At 54.5% G+C, this 16,122-nt stretch overlaps 1 protein-coding gene across 5 annotated transcripts in view; it reads right to left on the reverse strand.

The window, feature by feature from the left end:
• Positions 1 to 10,898: 10,898 nt before the first annotated feature.
• ZBTB40 (zinc finger and BTB domain containing 40) overlaps positions 10,899 to 16,122 on the reverse strand; it is a 75,661-nt gene continuing 70,437 nt past the window's right edge. For all 5 annotated transcript variants that reach the window (XM_078073675.1, XM_036093099.2, XM_036093095.2 and 2 more), the window contains one exon: positions 10,899 to 14,857. In XM_078073675.1, the coding sequence (XP_077929801.1) occupies positions 14,663 to 14,857 (195 nt within the window). In that variant the 3' untranslated portion in view covers positions 10,899 to 14,662. The remainder of the gene's footprint in view (positions 14,858 to 16,122) is intronic.

Below are 16,122 nucleotides of genomic sequence, written 5' to 3' on the forward strand. Positions count from 1 at the left end.
GAGCCGCTCCTCCTTCTCGCCCCAGAAGTGGGGCTGGGCACACAGTGTGCGGCAGGGGCTTCGGGCAGTTTGAGAACCGGAGAGTGAAGTATGAGGGAGTGGGGAGCGATGAGGGGGCTGGCAGAGAGGAGAGGCCGGCCACCGTCGGCTCTGCGAGGGCCCTGCCTGGCTGACTTCATCTTGGGTGCTGTGCCGGGTGGAGCCAGGGCGAGACCAAGTCAGATCCCTCTGACAGTTGAAAGGTCTGTGAAGACAGCTTTCGGGCCCCTCCGGCCTTCCCGTTTCCGGCTCCGGGTCTCCAGGGCCCCCGGCTGTCCCCCTCCCACCTCTTCAGCACGCCCTGTACTTGGAAATGAGAGATTGTGGCTCTCAGATGGACAGCCAGAGCCGTCCACGGGAAAGCTGAGCACAGAGCACCTGTTGGGGCCGGGCCTCTGCCTCCCTAAACCCACCCTTACCTGTGTCTTCTCACCCCACCCATGCCTGCTTTCAGCCAGTGGGTTCAAACTCCAGCTCCCCCCCTTACTCCCAGCGTGGTCTTCGGCAAATGACTTTGTGCCTCAGTCCCTCACCTATAAAATATATGCAAATTGGTGAAGTCCTGCTTGGACTAGTCTCTGGAACCTTCCCGATGCTAGGACCCCACCTCTACCCCCTGCGCCTGGCATGGCTCTTGTCGTTGGGTATAATGATTGCCTATTTTCCTGTCTGCCCTTCACTAGATTATGGCCTTGAGGACAGTGTCCCTTACTTAGCTTGGTCCCCTCTGTCCCCAGCACCAGAACTGAGCCCTCTATTATTGTGTGGTCAAATGAGTGTGTGCTCTAAGCCCTGACCCTCCTCTCCTTCCCTTATCTAGTGCTTCTTATCCTTTTATTTCAGGATTGCTCCCCATGGAGTCTTGTAAGACATTTTCTCCCCTCATCTCCACCCCTGTGAAATTCTAGTACAGATATACTATCTATCAGTGTATGTACTATACACGTAAAGAGTATGATTTTCACCCTCCAACAGCCGATTATCATCCGCCGGAGAATGCAAGCCTTAACCCAAGTCACTTGTGCGTCCTGTGGACCGCAAGCCACCTTGCTAGGTTGACTTAATTGCTTCATCACAGTTAATCACTTCTTGATGGAACATGAAGAGAGCAACATTGATGTCAGGGCACGTGTGCTGTTCAGATGGGTGTCCTGGGAGCAGGAAGCTCTGCCCAAACTGTGGGGGCCCAGCTCAGAAGAGGGCAAGGGCAAGCTGGCCTCACTGGGCTTATGGGAGGTCTCAGTTGGTGAGGCTCTTAAAGATTGTCTGGTCCAAACTAATTTTACTGATGGAGAGATTGAGGCCAAAGAATGCATGTGGAGGCATGGGGGTTAGAGAATTTGTAACCAGATTGTGAGTCTGTTGAGGGGAGGCTATGTCTTACTCGTTCCTGGATCCCGCCCACCCCTCCCCCACCCGGCACCTGACATTGTGTCTGACCAGAGTTAGATATGCAGGGCGTGGTGGATAAATGGATGGATGGATGGATGGATGAACACATGGATGGTTGGATGGATGGATGGATGGATGGATGGATGAACACATGGATGGTTGGATGGATGGATGGATGGATGGATGGATGGACACATGGATGGTTGGATGGATGGATGGATGGATGGATGGATGGATGGACGGACAAAGGAAGAGCAGACTGATGCCCAGTCTTTTCCCCACACTAAAGAAGTGGAGTCCAACCTGCAGCTCAGGTCTCTAGAAAGCTCTGGTGATGCCAGGTGCCAGGTGAGCCTCAGAAAACAAAATAGGAACGCTGGACAGAGTGGTCTCTAATGCCCTTGACTGCAGACTCACACTTCCACTGCCTACCCTACACCTCTACTTGGGCATTTAATAGACATCTCAAACCTAGCAAGTCAACTCCTTGTCTTCCCTCCAAGACTCGCCTTCCTGTGGCTCTCCCCATCAAAGCACATAGCTAATTTCAGACCAAAAATCTTGGGAATTACCCTTGGCTCCTCTGTCTTCCCCTTGGATCCCACATCCAGTCCATCAGCAGATTCTATTGGCTCTACTTTCAGCATCTGACCACTCCTCACCACCAACCCAGTACAAGCCATCATCCCTTTCCCTTGTTTGGCTAACAAATGAGCCACTCAGAAACTGACTTTGGTCACAGTCTCATTTTCATTTTAAAATTTCGAGCAATTCTGCTGTGATGAGATATGACAACAGCCCTTAAGTAATCCCCTAGCATTCACCCTTCTCCCCATATTTATTCTCTACCCATAGCTGCAGCACCACACCTAAAATCTGCCAGTGGCTGGATCCTTAACGTGACCTCAAAGGTCCTACATCCTCTGGACCCTGATTTTTTCCCGTAGCTTTCTCTCCCACTACTCTCTCCCTTGTCCACTCTGCTCTGGCCACATGGCCTCTTCAGTATTCCTCAAACAGGCCATGTGTACTCCTGCCTCAGGGCCCTTGCACTGGTTGTTCTCTCTGCTGAGGGGGTGAGGGTCACTCCCTTGGACACGCACACAGTCAATCCCTCAAGCCATCAGGTCTTTGCTGAAGTCATTTGCTAAGCGAGGCCTTTCCTGGCCACCTCGCCTGAAATTACATCATTACGACATTGCCAATGTTCTCCTTGACACTCCGCATCATCTAGCATTCTATATACTTTACTTATAGTCTGTCTCCCATACTAAAATATGAGAGCAGGGATCTTATTCTGTTCCATTCACTGTGGTGTCTCTAGAGCCCAGAACATGGTCTAGCCCTTAGTAAGTGCTGGATCGATACCTGTCGAGTGAATGAATGAATGAATTCTGCTCTGGGGATGTGGCAGGGGTGTGGCAGGGGCCATGCCTGGCCCGGGAAGCCTTAGGCATGGCATGATCTTTGTTCTTTGGCCTTTTCATGTGCCCTTTGTACTCAGTCACTCACCAGAGGCCCAGGGCTCTGTGGAGGGTTAAGACATGAACACAGACAAATACCGTATAACCCCACTTCTGTGAGGAACCCAGATGGATTCATAGAGAGGGGGAATAGAGTGGTTTCCAGGGCCTGGGAGAAGGGGGGCGGTGGGAGTGATACTAACAGATTTGGGGCTTCTTTCAGGGGTGATGAACATGTTTAGTGGGTAGGGTTTCGATATGAAATGATGAGAAAGTTCTGGAGATGGATGGTGGTGATGGTTGCACAACAGTGTGAATGTACTCAATGCCATGGAAATTTACGCTTAAAAATGGCTAAAATGGAAAATTTTTTTGTTATGTATATTTTACCACAAAAAAAGGCAAAAAAAAAAAAAAAAAAACAGAGATTACCACATGCTCAGTATTGTAGGTCACACAAGGTAACACAAGAGAAGTCCAGAAGACACTCTGGCTGGCGAGACTGGGGGCAACTTTCTCGAGTGGGCGATATTTGGGATGGGCCTTGAAGGACGCAGAGAAGGTGGGTGGGAAAAGTGTGGCAGGGGACGTGGCTGGGTTGGGGGAAGAGGAAGGCCAGGAGCTAAGTTTGGCCCTGTGTACACGTGCTTGGCTGGGGTACACGCAGCCCCATGCCGGGAACCTTGAAGCCCTTTCATGTCCCCCTGCCAGCCTGGGTCTGAGCCCCTAGGAAGGCTTGTGGGGAAGCTTCTGACCAGGAAATAGGGGGCAGCTCATGGTATCTGGAGGATCCTATCTCCTCAGGCCTGCCAAGTGGAGGGTGAGGGCGCCCCCACAAAGCCAGGGTTGTGGGCTTGCTCATCGGCCAGGTAGGCCTGACCTGGATGACTCGGGGCATAGAAACACCGGGCCTCAGGCCTTGACTCTCCCTGTTAGTGCTGAAGCCACAGCGTCAGCAGTCAGGGTAGAGCAAGCCCGGACTCCCTCCTCGCTGTTGCCCTGCGGCCGCCACAGTCCAGACTACAAAGCAGAGCCTCCCCCTGCAACGGCTGCCCTTTCTAGGGTCAGGCCCAGGGAAGCGAGGAATAACCACTCACTGAGTCCCCTCTGTGCCCGGCACCACATGTTAATTTATAATCCCGAGGGAGAGGCAAGGACTGTCCCCCTCCCCATTTCACAGGGAAGGAAAAGAGGGCTCAGCGAGGCCAAGCGGCCTGCCCGAAGCCAGAACACTCAGGTTGGCATCTGACCCTCTGACTCCCGGGCCGTGGGGCTACCGTGAGCTCTAGGCTTGCTTCAGACCGGGGCTCGCCGGGAGGGCAGAGCCACTGTCCCTGTGTCCCCCTCTCCTCCTGGGCCAGCCCCTCCCCCCAGCTCTGGAAAGCTTCCCTCTTCCAGCCCAGATGCTTCTGTTACCGGTCCCTGTCCCTCCTCCCAGCCGTGCCGGGGGCGGGCACAGTCCCCTCAGCCTCACTAAGTGACAGCAGGCAGGCCTGTACTGCGCAGAAGCTGCCACGGGAGGCTCTTTGGTGCCCTTCTCCGCACCGGGGCCAGCATTTTGGCCCAAAGAGGACGTGTTTCCGCTCCCACTTGAGGTACAGCTGGGGTCCTGTGCTGCCGAGGGCCCTCACTGCATGCCTACCGGGTGGCAGCCCCGGGCTGGGCTCAGTGCGCGCAGCTCTCTGCAGGGCCACCGCCACCGCTGACGAGGAAACCGAGGCTCAGCGACAAGTCGCACCACGTGACAGTGGCAGAGCCGGGCCCAGAACCCTGACTTCTCCACGACCAGGGCTATGTAGGGGATCCCAGACCACTGGAGAGGGGCCCTTAGAGGTTGTCCAATCCAGTCACTGGGCGGGGGCTGCTGGAGAGACTCGTCCAATGTCACGCGCGGCTCGTGGGTGACAACGCATTTCGCTTTCCCAAGGCTTCCGTTACAAACGTGCTGATGCGTTGCCACAAATCTTGTTAGTTCCAAGATAAACAAAAGTCGCATGTAAATTTATGGTATGCTTTAAAAAAAAGTGCTTAATTGAGGCAAGTACCTCCTAGTACATAGTCATCAGAATGCCACAGACACAGAGGGTGAGCCTGCCCCGGGCGCACGATGGGCCCCGGCCGCTCACTCTATGTGGACGAGGTTGGCCCCCGGGGGCAGCACGCTCGGTGTAATGGTGTCCTCTCAAAGATGCGGAAGGGAGAGGGTTACCTGGCTGCCCTGTGGCACCTTGTTTCAGGTTAGCTCTGGTCTGGAGCTGGTGACAAAGAGGAGCAAGAACTAGGTATTTTACCAGTGAGACCCTTCTAGCAAATGCTGGGTCATCTTGGACAAGTTCCTCAACCCTGTTGAGCTCTGATGTACTCACCCATAAAATGGGCTAAAAGGAATGTCACTGTAGAGTCTCAGCATCCATAGTGGAGGTGGAGCCCCTGATGTGGACGACGATGAGGATGAAGACGGAGGAGGCACAGGACGGGGCTGGTGCTCGCCGCAGGGGCATCACGCAAGGGCTAGCCCTAGTGAATGAGAGCAGGCACTCTTGACCTCGCAGCCGCCATTTACCGCTCAAGTGCCTGTCCCCCCCGGCACCGGGCACCCGTGGAAATGTCACAGGCTTTGGGGACTGACAGGGTTGGGCCTGAATCTGGGTTCGGCCACTCCCCGTAGGACTCTCACCCAGCATGACAGCCATTAGCCACAGGTGACTATTTAAATTAAAATTTAAAATTCGGTTTCTCAGGCACACTAGCCACATTCCAGGTGCTCCAAGCCGCATCTGACTAGTGATTCCTACACCAGACAGTGCAGAACAGAGCATTTCCCTCACCACAGAGAATCCTACTGGGACCGGGCAGCACTCGTCTGACGACCCGGACGGAGATGTGATACCTGCATTGGGGATGATGCACACAGCCTGGCCCGAGGCTGAGGCCAACAAACCGGAGGGCTCGGCCCACCCCTGCCACGAGGACTCTGGCTGAGCCCCGTGTCCCCCTACTCACCGGGCCTAAGTAGTGCTTTTTCTTGCAAAGTGGATGTAATGCTGGGTCCAGCTGCTCTGATTGCAGTTCTGCTACCGACTTACTGGGTGACCGAGTGATGTCGCCTCCTGGAACCTCAATTTCTTCATTGGCAAAATAATAATTCATGTTCTTTTAGCCTCAGAGCATTGCTGCCAGAGTCAAGCGAGTAAATGATTCAAAATGCTCTGAAATATGAGGAGCATGGTGACAAAAGGACAGCACGTAGAATGGGAAGAGCCTACAGCTGGTGTCTACTTCCTCACTAGCTGAGGACCCTTACGTCCACAGAGGCGGCTGCCTCCGAATTCCTTCACTGTAAAAGGGGTAATAATGAAGATACCTAAACTTTCATGTTGCTGTGGGGCTCAGTAATGACTTGAAAATAGCCCAAGAATAAGTAGGCATTGTGGGATTACCGTTGCCGTACTAAAAAGAGGGAGGCCAAGCTGGGCCAAGCGTTTGTGACCTTGTCTCCTCTGTGCTCCGCCTGCCTGAGAGCCCTCCTGCTCTGAGCCAGCACACCAGGTTGGAGCAGAAATGGAGGCACCAGATGGACCAAGACAACCTGTTCTGCGGATGCCACAACAAGACGCCAACTCCACTGGGGCCACACGGCCAGGACCTCAGGGTGTGGTCGGATCCAAGAAGGCGGCCTGCATCTGTGGCACGTGCCTTGGGCTGCAGGACTTTGCTCTAGGTGGCGCTGCGGTGCGGTAGGATGCAGTCTAAGGAGCCCGGCTCCTCGGCATCCTCCGACCCCAGCGCTACCCCTGGTTTTGCCAGGGAAATGGGGCACAGAGAGGCGGCTGAGGAGGTCCTGCTCTCCTAGGACTCTGTCCAGCTTGGCCTGTTTTTCATCTGCCTCCCCCACCCAGAAACCTCCCTGATCTGAGCTTCAGAGGTACCCATGGGGTCTCTGCACTGGGGCAGGGACCACCCTAGAGCTCTGGGCCCCCTTTTGGAGTGAGTGGTATTTTCTATTGAGCACTTGCTACATGCCATGACCTATACCAAGGTCTTATATGCATTACGTTTAATCTCCACAATTACTGTGAGAGTTTTTATAACCTCCATTTACAGACAAAAAAAGAATCAAGGTAAAGAGAAGCTTACTGTACCCAAAGTCACACATCTAACAAGGGACAGGGCAGGGATTTGAATTCGGATCTGAATACCTCGAAAGGGTGGCTCTGAACCACTGCATTTCATCTTGGCTTCTAATCAGATCCTCTCCAATGACATGGCTGCTGTCTGGAAAACATTTTCCTTTTAGGAGGCCAGGACTAGGGGAGAGGTGGGGAAGTCAGAGAGGCCAAGATGCTTTCCAGAGCTGTGTGCGTGGAGGAACCACCCTTGCACACCCGCGCCAGGCTGTGTGGGCCTCCGCTGGCCCTGCGGGGGCTTGGGCAGCTCCGGCGGCTCTCCTTCTGCTCTCCAGGGCAGAGTCTGGACTGAGGACTGGTGAACAAACCATCTGGTCCCGAAGCCAAGGCAAAAAGACATGACTTGTTGCTCCAGGATACCACACCTCTAGCAGATAGAAGCAGAGGTTTAGGTCTGACTGCCGTCTCAGGTAGGATGGATGGAGGGGAAGGGCAAGGACAGAGCAGACAGGGAGCCTTGCTAGGTCCTGTGACAACAGTCCAGGCGTGACAGACCAGGCTGCTAAGGACTGGGAACCACCGCTGACTAGATCTTTTCTAGCTGACTAGGTATTAAGCAAGAACTGCTGGGATGCAGCACGGTGTTTAAGAGCAAGCTCTGGAGTCAGACTGCTCGTGTTCAAATCGCAGCTCCCTGGCTCTGTCACTCGTCACGTGACTTCCCTGCTGTGGGTCTCCTCGTCTGTAACCCAGGAGAACTGCAGCTGCGTCACGGTGCCGGTGAAGGAAGAACTACACAAGGATCTCTGCCCCATGTGCAACATACACTAAGCACCTAACAGACGTGACTTATTATGAGACTATTTCTAAAAAATATTAACCATCCCAATGAAAAAGACAACCAAAAAAAAAAAAAAAGAAAGAGCAAGCAATCAAGAAACACAGCATTTATAGGTCCTTCAGGTCTTGGTCTGGACCTGCATGATGTTTTTCGTTCTTATTTCTCATAAATAATCTTTGCCTGGCCAACAAGATGATCAGTCCCTGGGAGCAGGAACCACACCCCATCTCAGCCCAGACAACCCAACCTCTACAGCATCTAGCACGGGACTGGGCACACAACAGGACCTCAGAGACTCCAGAACTTCAGGGACAACAGACCTGGGCAATCAGAACCTGATGTGCCCGGCTCACTGTGTGTGTGTGTTAACAGGATGACGCACAGCACTTGCCCTTGAAGGGGTCACAGTTTAGTGAAGGAGGATCTTAAGTCACCCTGTGACAATCTAATAATCCTATGCTCCCAAACCCACACTAGCTCCTGCCTGACATCGCTCACCCCGTCATGCGTGTGTGCACGGCTACCCTGTTCCTTATTTTACCTCAGGTCCCCGGGCTCACAGGCAGGGCTAGCCCTGGCGTCTGCGCATGCTGGCTTTGCTCTGGACCCTGTGTGGAGCGTAGAGGTTTCAACCTTAAAAGGAATGAAAAGCTGTTTGGTCCTGTGCCAGCCCCGTGGGCCCCCTTCCCCACCCCCTGCCCATTTTTATCAGACCGTCCTGATGGCAGGTCTATGAAATCTCCCCTGGAGGGGACTGTGGGTCCCTGGACTGACCTTGTCCTGGTGTGTTTGATCAGCTGTTTCTGGCCTACGCTGGGGGAACCCGTGCAGGAAGGGCCAGCAGGAGTGGTGTTTGATCAGCAGCTGGGGAGCTCTGGGCCTGGCTAGCTGCTCTCCACCTTCTGCTAGTCTCTCCTCGGAGGACAAAGAAAGGGGGATGTTCTGATAGAGCAGCCCACAGGTAGCCTGGGGAACAGCCTCGCTGGCAGGGGTGACATGGGGAAGTTGGTTTCTCCCTGAAGGCTGTGAGGGCAGGAGAGACGAGCAGCAACATCTACTAAGCACCTGAGCGTGCTGTCTGGTGCACCAAGTGTGCAGAGCAGATACAAGTGCCTTAGTGGGCATGGGGCCTATGCTCTGGTAGCGCCGGGTGACAGGGCAGAAGGTGGGACAGATGCACAAGAATAAAGCCTCAAGAATGTTCACAAGAAGCAATGAACCTAGACCCTCTCTTCTAGTGAAGCCCTGAGTTCTGGGCTATTTCCCAATGAAGGGTGAGGCCCCTTAGTCTAGGACAAGTTCACATGGAGGCAGACACATCCCCAAGCACACATGGAAGGGAAGATGAACACTGAAGAGAACACTCCAGAGGCAGGGTGGGAAGGCCAGACACCATCATGTACTGCATGTTTCCACTCCCTAGTTCTTACTGCATGTGCTCCCAGCTGACCTTCAGAGGCTGCCCCTGTACTCAGAATAGACCCCTCAGCTGTGCTGCTCCAAGCCGGGACGTCCGGTCCTCCTCTTGTCCCCCCCCACCACGTTCACTTGGGTCTGGGACAGGGGCCCTGGGACTACTGTAGTATGGCTCAGAGAGGTGAGTCTTACCTTGGTCTTGGGCACCCCGGCACTCTATTCCAGGCCCTCCAACTTAGGGATATGTTGGGCCTACTCCTTCTTGCCCTTCTCTGCCCTCTCCCCCCAGGCTCTTTAGAAGTGCTGGAAACAGTAACAGACATCATTTCCAAAGCATCTATATGCCGTTAGGAGTTCAGAAAGGCCTTGGCCAAGGTCATCCATCTAGTTAGTCCATGCCCTTCCCCCTGCGCCATCTAGCCTCCTACAGCAGCCCCCCAGGCCCAGGGATAATGGGACTGCCAAGGGATCACTCGGCCCACTTCCCACCTCTTCACACTTTCACCTTCATGGCTGGAGCCCCGCGGTGTGTTACAATTATCCAAGGCTGCCTAGGACACCGTAAGGGTTATTGCTCCCAATACAACGGAGTGCTCCAGCCTGTCTCCAGACACCGCGTAGGCAGGGGTACTCCTTCATAAAGGCCCTGTGGGCTCTGGACAAGGGTCCACTTGTGCCACTCCAGGGCGGTCCTGGGAGACTCGAGCACAGAGCCGCCTCACCCCTGCTTGCCCCGGCTTCGGGGCTGACCCGACCTTAGAGGACTAGCAGACAGAACAGCTGGGACGTGCCTCCCCTTGTCTTTCACGCGGATTCTTCCTGCAGAAATGATGTGCATCCCGCCCGTGGGCTGCCTCTCTGTTGCCTCGTTGGCTGCCAGCAACGTGATGTTTTCAGCTATTTACCACAAAAGGTTTCTGCTTATGTTATACTCATCTGCTCAGCACTTTGTGCTCTGGGGCAGTTGAGATGCCAGAGATAAATGAAAAGTGGTGGGTGTTATAAGGTCCCCCGAGGGTTCAGAGAGAGAGAGCAAGAGAGAGCGAGAGAGCGAGAGAGAGAGCGAGAGAGAGCAAGAGAGAGAGAGAGGGAGGGAGGGAGGGAGGGAGGGGGGAGGGAGAGGGAGGGAGGGAGAAGAGAAACGCGAAGGTGCAGAAATGGACACCACTCAGCACCAGCAATCTCGGGGAATGGCCGACCGCCACATGAAAGACGTAGCCAACAATTACAGTCTCAACACTAAGTTCATTGAAGCCAGCCTTGGAATTCCCCGTACCGTTCTGTGCGGCACTGTCCCCCATTACAGATGGCAGCTGCGAGGAGGGGGCTGGGAGGGTGTCTCCCCCAAGGCCACGCAGTCAGCAAGTGGCACAGCGCGGATATGCCCAGGCTGCACACCCACGCCCGCCTCCGAGACACCGCACCACACTTGCTCCCTGGGGCAAGCGGGCTCTCAGGAAGAGCCTCCCCTGACAGGACAGCATCCCCTCCACCCGCCATGCTGGCCTGGCCTGAAGGTACAAGAGCCCCTAGGAGTCCCTGGTCAAGGCTGTGCCCCTGGCCGGAACCAAAGAGGAAACAGGTCTCATTACAGTCTGTTTGAAACTCATGCAGCACAACTTTTTCAAAGTACATATTTTATTTATATAGAATAGTGCAAAAGTTAAATGAAAATAATGGTTCGTAATTTAATTTACACAGCATCAGGTGCGGGCTGGTTGTCCTGACCGTCGTGGGAGGTGTGGCTGGCCTTGGGAAGAGAAACGACGAACATTCCATGATCTGGACACAATGTGAATTAGCCCAGGGGATCGTTTTTCTCAACAGCGTGATCCCAGAGCACAGGCAGCTTCTCTCGTCCTTATAGGCACAGCTGTACATGCAGGAAGTTTCTGAGCTCTGGCTGTGTTTTGAGCTTCTGGCCCAAGTCCTACAACCCCAAGGTTTTCCATGGCAACAAAACAATCATCAGTTTGCCTCTGATACCTTCTTCAACCCCAAATCTTACTGTTACTCCCATTTTTTCCCTACCTCTCAAGGGTCCCTGGGAAATACTGGACCAAGTGGAGGGGGCTGAGGCTGCTGTTCTTTCTTTGGGAGAAATAATTAAAGCATCTCAGCCATTTCTCCATCATTGTCCCGCTTTCTAGCCCCGATTTAATACAAACACTCCTTATCCCCTAGAACTGTTCTATGCGAGGTTAGCAGTTTCTTCCATCCCTTAGGCAATTCAAAGATCTCGGGCACATGAGATTTAAAGGCACAGCCCTCCCATTTCATTAATATGTCATCAGCCTGTGGTGACCGTGACATCACCTGGGGTGAGAAACTCTTAGGGCCCCTCTCATCTTTCTTCTTGATTCTGAGAGTATCCTGACTTACTTAAACCAGGAGAGAAGGGGACCTTCCCCCCCATTCACCTGTCAGACTAGACCCCGTTTTGTCCCTCAGCACCTGACCATCAGAGCTCTTCCCTGAGGGATGAGGCTGATGCCGGTGGTCGGGGAGAGGGGAGAGTCAGGGCGCTCCCACAGAGAAGCCTTGGATCACCAGGGGAACCCAGGATTCACAGCGCAGTCCTTGGCACTTGCTGGGCTCCACGTTTTCTAAACACAAAGCTTCTGAGACAGAAGAGACAGGCTTTATTACAGAAGCAGGAGCTTTGCCTTTGCCTCCACCCTCTGCTGCCCCTGTGGCCAGGTGCTGTCATGTCCTTGGGACAGTCCCATGTTCCTCTGGCAACCCCTGCTCTTGAATCTCCTACCTGTCGCCTCACTTACCTGGGATGGCAAATCCTGTTCCCTAAGCGATCCCCATTACTCCCACAGATTTAGACTCCAGCTTGGAATCTGACTGCCTGTCTCTCCTCACCAGCTGCTTCATGAGCTCTGGGAGCACAGAAAGTCTGGGGTCCCAATGGACATATTCGGGCAGGGGTTCCAAGGAGCCCACAGGCTCCTCCACACCACCACAAATGCCCCCAGGTTCAGCCTGGAGGCCACCAGGACGCACCCATGGCAACGAGGCAGAGACACCTCTGCCATGAGAAAGCAAGTGAGGGGGACCGAGGAGAGCACGATGACAATGTCCTCTGTGGCAGACATTCAGAAGGTCTCTCGGGCAGCAGTGGGAGGAAAGAACAAAATGGCCAAGCAGAGCTAGGAAAAGTCTTCCTACAATAAAGTCCACGCTTGGGCATCTCTAGGGAGTCACACTACAAAAATCGCCACCAAGGCAGGCCCTTGCGGAGGTCCACTCAGAGCAAAGGCTAAGTTCAGGACGCACCTTTCCTCATTCCTGACCGGAGGCAGCACAGCGTCCGTGCGTCCTGCCGCGTGTGCCACGGGGTAGGTGAGCGCGCATCCACGACAGCGCCCACCTCTCTGTGTGCGCCCCGCACAGCGAGCGAGCTGCGGGGCCCGCGATTCTGAAGGAAAGCGTGCCCTGCCACCATCGGGGGCTCCGACGGAAACCCAAGCAAGGAGTTCTCGGTACTTGAAAGGATCTGAAACTTGGTTTAAAAACTTACAGCTTTCTTTCATCACAAGGCTTCTGAAAAAGAAAAATCACTTTCCCCCACGGGCCCTCAGCAATTCAGTTATTTTTCGGCAAGCAGAAATTCTGATGACGCCGCAACCCCCAACCACCACGGCGGACCAGCATCCTTGTCTGCTGGGCTGGGCCACTCCAGTCCCTTTCAGAGGGCTTCAGCTGGTGCCAACGGGAGATTCGGTGCCATTCTGCCACTTGCAGATCAAGAGCTCTCCTGCTCTGACAGCTCCCGGGACCGCACCAGCTGAAGAAGAGCCAGCCGTGGCAGGAGCAGGGAGGGCTTCGTGTGGAGGCCACGTCTTCAAGGTTTGAGCACCATCTTCTGGTCAGGTTTCGGCTTCTGAGGACTTGCCTTTGAAAACTTCATTTACTCCAGAATGGGAAGATTCCCTGAGCCGACAAGCTCAAGTGACTTGCAAATCAAAATGAGGACACGACTGGAGGTGGGAGGAGTTAGCTGCCTGCGTGCGCAGGCCCGCGCTGGAACTCGCTGCTGGCGCACGGCCACGGCGGCCTCGGCGGCCACGGCGGCCACGGCAGGCAGTGGCGGGGCCCTGCCTTCTGTCCTACCAGCAGCGTGCGGAGGCAGTGGAAGTCCTGACTGTGTCCCAAATTGACCCCTTGCCCCTGCTTGTACCTGGTGACGTGAAATGCGCTTGGAAAGAAGGCGTGGGCTTGTCCCCTGCCAGCCCACAGCTGGAGGGTGAGTGATGTAGTCACGCTCTGCCAGGGGTGACGCCGCACCAGGTGGCCGGCAGCCCTGCCCGGTGTGTGAACACTGCACTAGCAGACTTCGACTTTCCGGCATCGAGGAAAGGAAGATAAATGCTAGTCATTCCCTCCGAACGGCAGGAACCTACATCCATCTAATTGCACTTCATAATGGATTCCACAAACCATTAATTATCAGATTATATTTTAGGAACTGAAGATAAAAAAGCTTTGTGAAATTCTGACGCCAAAGGATCACTAGCCCGCAGTAACAGGCGCTGCCTGGAGGAACTGGACAGCAGGCCGCTCACAAGGCAGGGAGACCGTGGCAGGGGGAGGAGCCGGGGCACCCCGGCACCCGGCGCTGGTTCGTGAGCCCTCCACAGGCTCTGGAGCGAGGGGAAGACAGTCTCGGCTCTGAGGAGAACACGGAAGGCTGCGGGGACAGCCCTCGGGTACAGAACACCACGGAGAAGATTCTGGAAGGGCAGGGATTGTCTGCAGCTGGACGGCCCCACAGGGAGCGCATCCCGCAGAAACCCTGCAAGGCTTGGTTTGGGCAAGGGCTAACTGTACTGATGAGCTGGGACTCGGCCTGTGTGAACACGCTGCTCCCTGTCCTGCCACCAGGAGAGGGCCAGGCCACCCAAGCGGATGGGAAGATGACAGAGTGAGGAAGGAGCCAAGTGTGCTCCAGCCGGGGGGTCTCTGGATGGTGTGTTGGTGCTTTTCTCTCACTTCTAAACGGCCAGGAGGCACCAGCACCATTGGAAGGCCCAGTCTGTGGGCTGCAGGCCCACCTCTACCCGCCATGCTGCACAGTGAAGGCCGCCGGCCTGCGGCACCTCTCCAGTGCCCCGGTCACCAGCTCCCATCCCACTGCTCATCAGAGGCCACAGCAGCAGGCCTGTGGGAAGTAGGCCTGTCCCCTGGGGAGGGCAGTGGTGTCCGTGCCCAGGACCCCAACACCGTTGGTTCTGTGAGAACAAAGTGAGAGTGCTCTGGCTGGTGCAGGCTGAGATGCTCGCTACTCAGGACAGCCAGGGACTGAGGGCCAACGGCAAGCCGCGGAACGCTCGCTCTGCTGCAAACGCAGGACCCTCCATGGGATGATCGGCCACTCACTTGGCCTCGCCACAGATCAGGGTCACAGTACCATCTAGCAAATCCTCCACGGTCACGGCCACAAGCTCAGAGCTGGACTGAGATGTCTGCGAATCTGGCAACGTCACAAACACCTGTGACCCAGCAAGCTGGGTCTCCTCCAAAGTGATCACCTGCTCTGTCGGGGCCACCGGCTCTGGGGTTTGGATCACCTGAAAGGGAAAGACCGTGAGGCTGTCTAGGCAGTGTCCACAGGGAGCTCCCCAGAATTTACGTGGTTTTTGTCTCATGCTGTAATGATGATATTTATGTTTTCACCTGAGGAGAGCAATTACATGCGCCTAATGGGAAGAGGCAAGTCTAACACAGGTGATGCAAAAGAGAAGGCAAGCAAACAATTTAAATAACTCTGTGTGCTAAATTGCTATAATTTAGCTCAGTACGCCATCTCAGGGTGCCCGGACTCTATGATTACACACCAGTGAATACCGGCTCAGTTTCTTACACTGGGTTTTCCTGTCTTGAGGATCACACTGCAGAGGTAAGCACCATGTGAAAGGAAGGCTACTGAAAGTGGTTAGTCTCAGGCCTCACCACAGAAATGGAAGGATTTATCAGCAGCCTTGGCTGGCCAAAGGTGGTGTCTCTGGCCCTCAGGTGAAGAAGAGCCTTCCTTGGAGGCTACATCATTATAGAACTTAGGAGCAGGAACGAGTGGAGGAAATGTGACTTCTATCAACTCCCTCATTCGGCCTCCCCAGCGGGCAGCCCTTCTCCAAAGGCCACACAGACCCCTTCCAAATCTGTGTCACCTGCTCAAGATGGCTCAGGGAGAACCAGTCTATGGTGAAGTACACCCAGTTCCCGTCCCAACCTCCAAGTTGATGCTTGTGACCTGTGGGGACTCAGGGCAGCTTGGTGCCCCTTGATATTTTCAAACCAGGGAGCCCACAGAGGGCACAGTCACCCTGGCCCTTGACAACTAGCCAGGAGTGGAGAGCAGAGCGCTAGGCCTGAGTGACAGAAGGGGAAAGCCAAGTTCAGCCCCACGGTGCTGTGAGGGGTGAGAAGATGGATTATGATGTTTAATCAAAAATCATCTAGGATAGTAGTTTTCAAACTGGTTTTCTTTCTTTTTCTTTAGGAATGGAAGCCTTTTTTTTTTCCTTTTTCCTCAAAGGACATCTTACCAAGAATCCTTATATATAAAAAAAAGACCAAAGCAGAGCCATTCTGGGTGACATGGCAGCAGGAACTTCACTGCAGCCTGCCCACCTGACCTGCTCTCTGGTCTCGCAGAGGCCCCTGAGAACATGGTTCATCAAGGACTCCTCTGTGGGGCTGGACAGCGGGGCGGTCCAATCAGTTAACAGCACTGCTCCTGTCCATCCACAGATAATCCACAGAACTGCGTTTCTTTTCCTTTTCCGCCCACCCTCTCTGGAGAAGACAGGGAGAGGCGAGCTTCTCCCCCAGG

This window comes from Halichoerus grypus, chromosome 5, assembly GCF_964656455.1.
Source record: "Halichoerus grypus chromosome 5, mHalGry1.hap1.1, whole genome shotgun sequence".
In the NCBI taxonomy this organism is placed as follows: Eukaryota; Metazoa; Chordata; class Mammalia; order Carnivora; family Phocidae; genus Halichoerus; species Halichoerus grypus.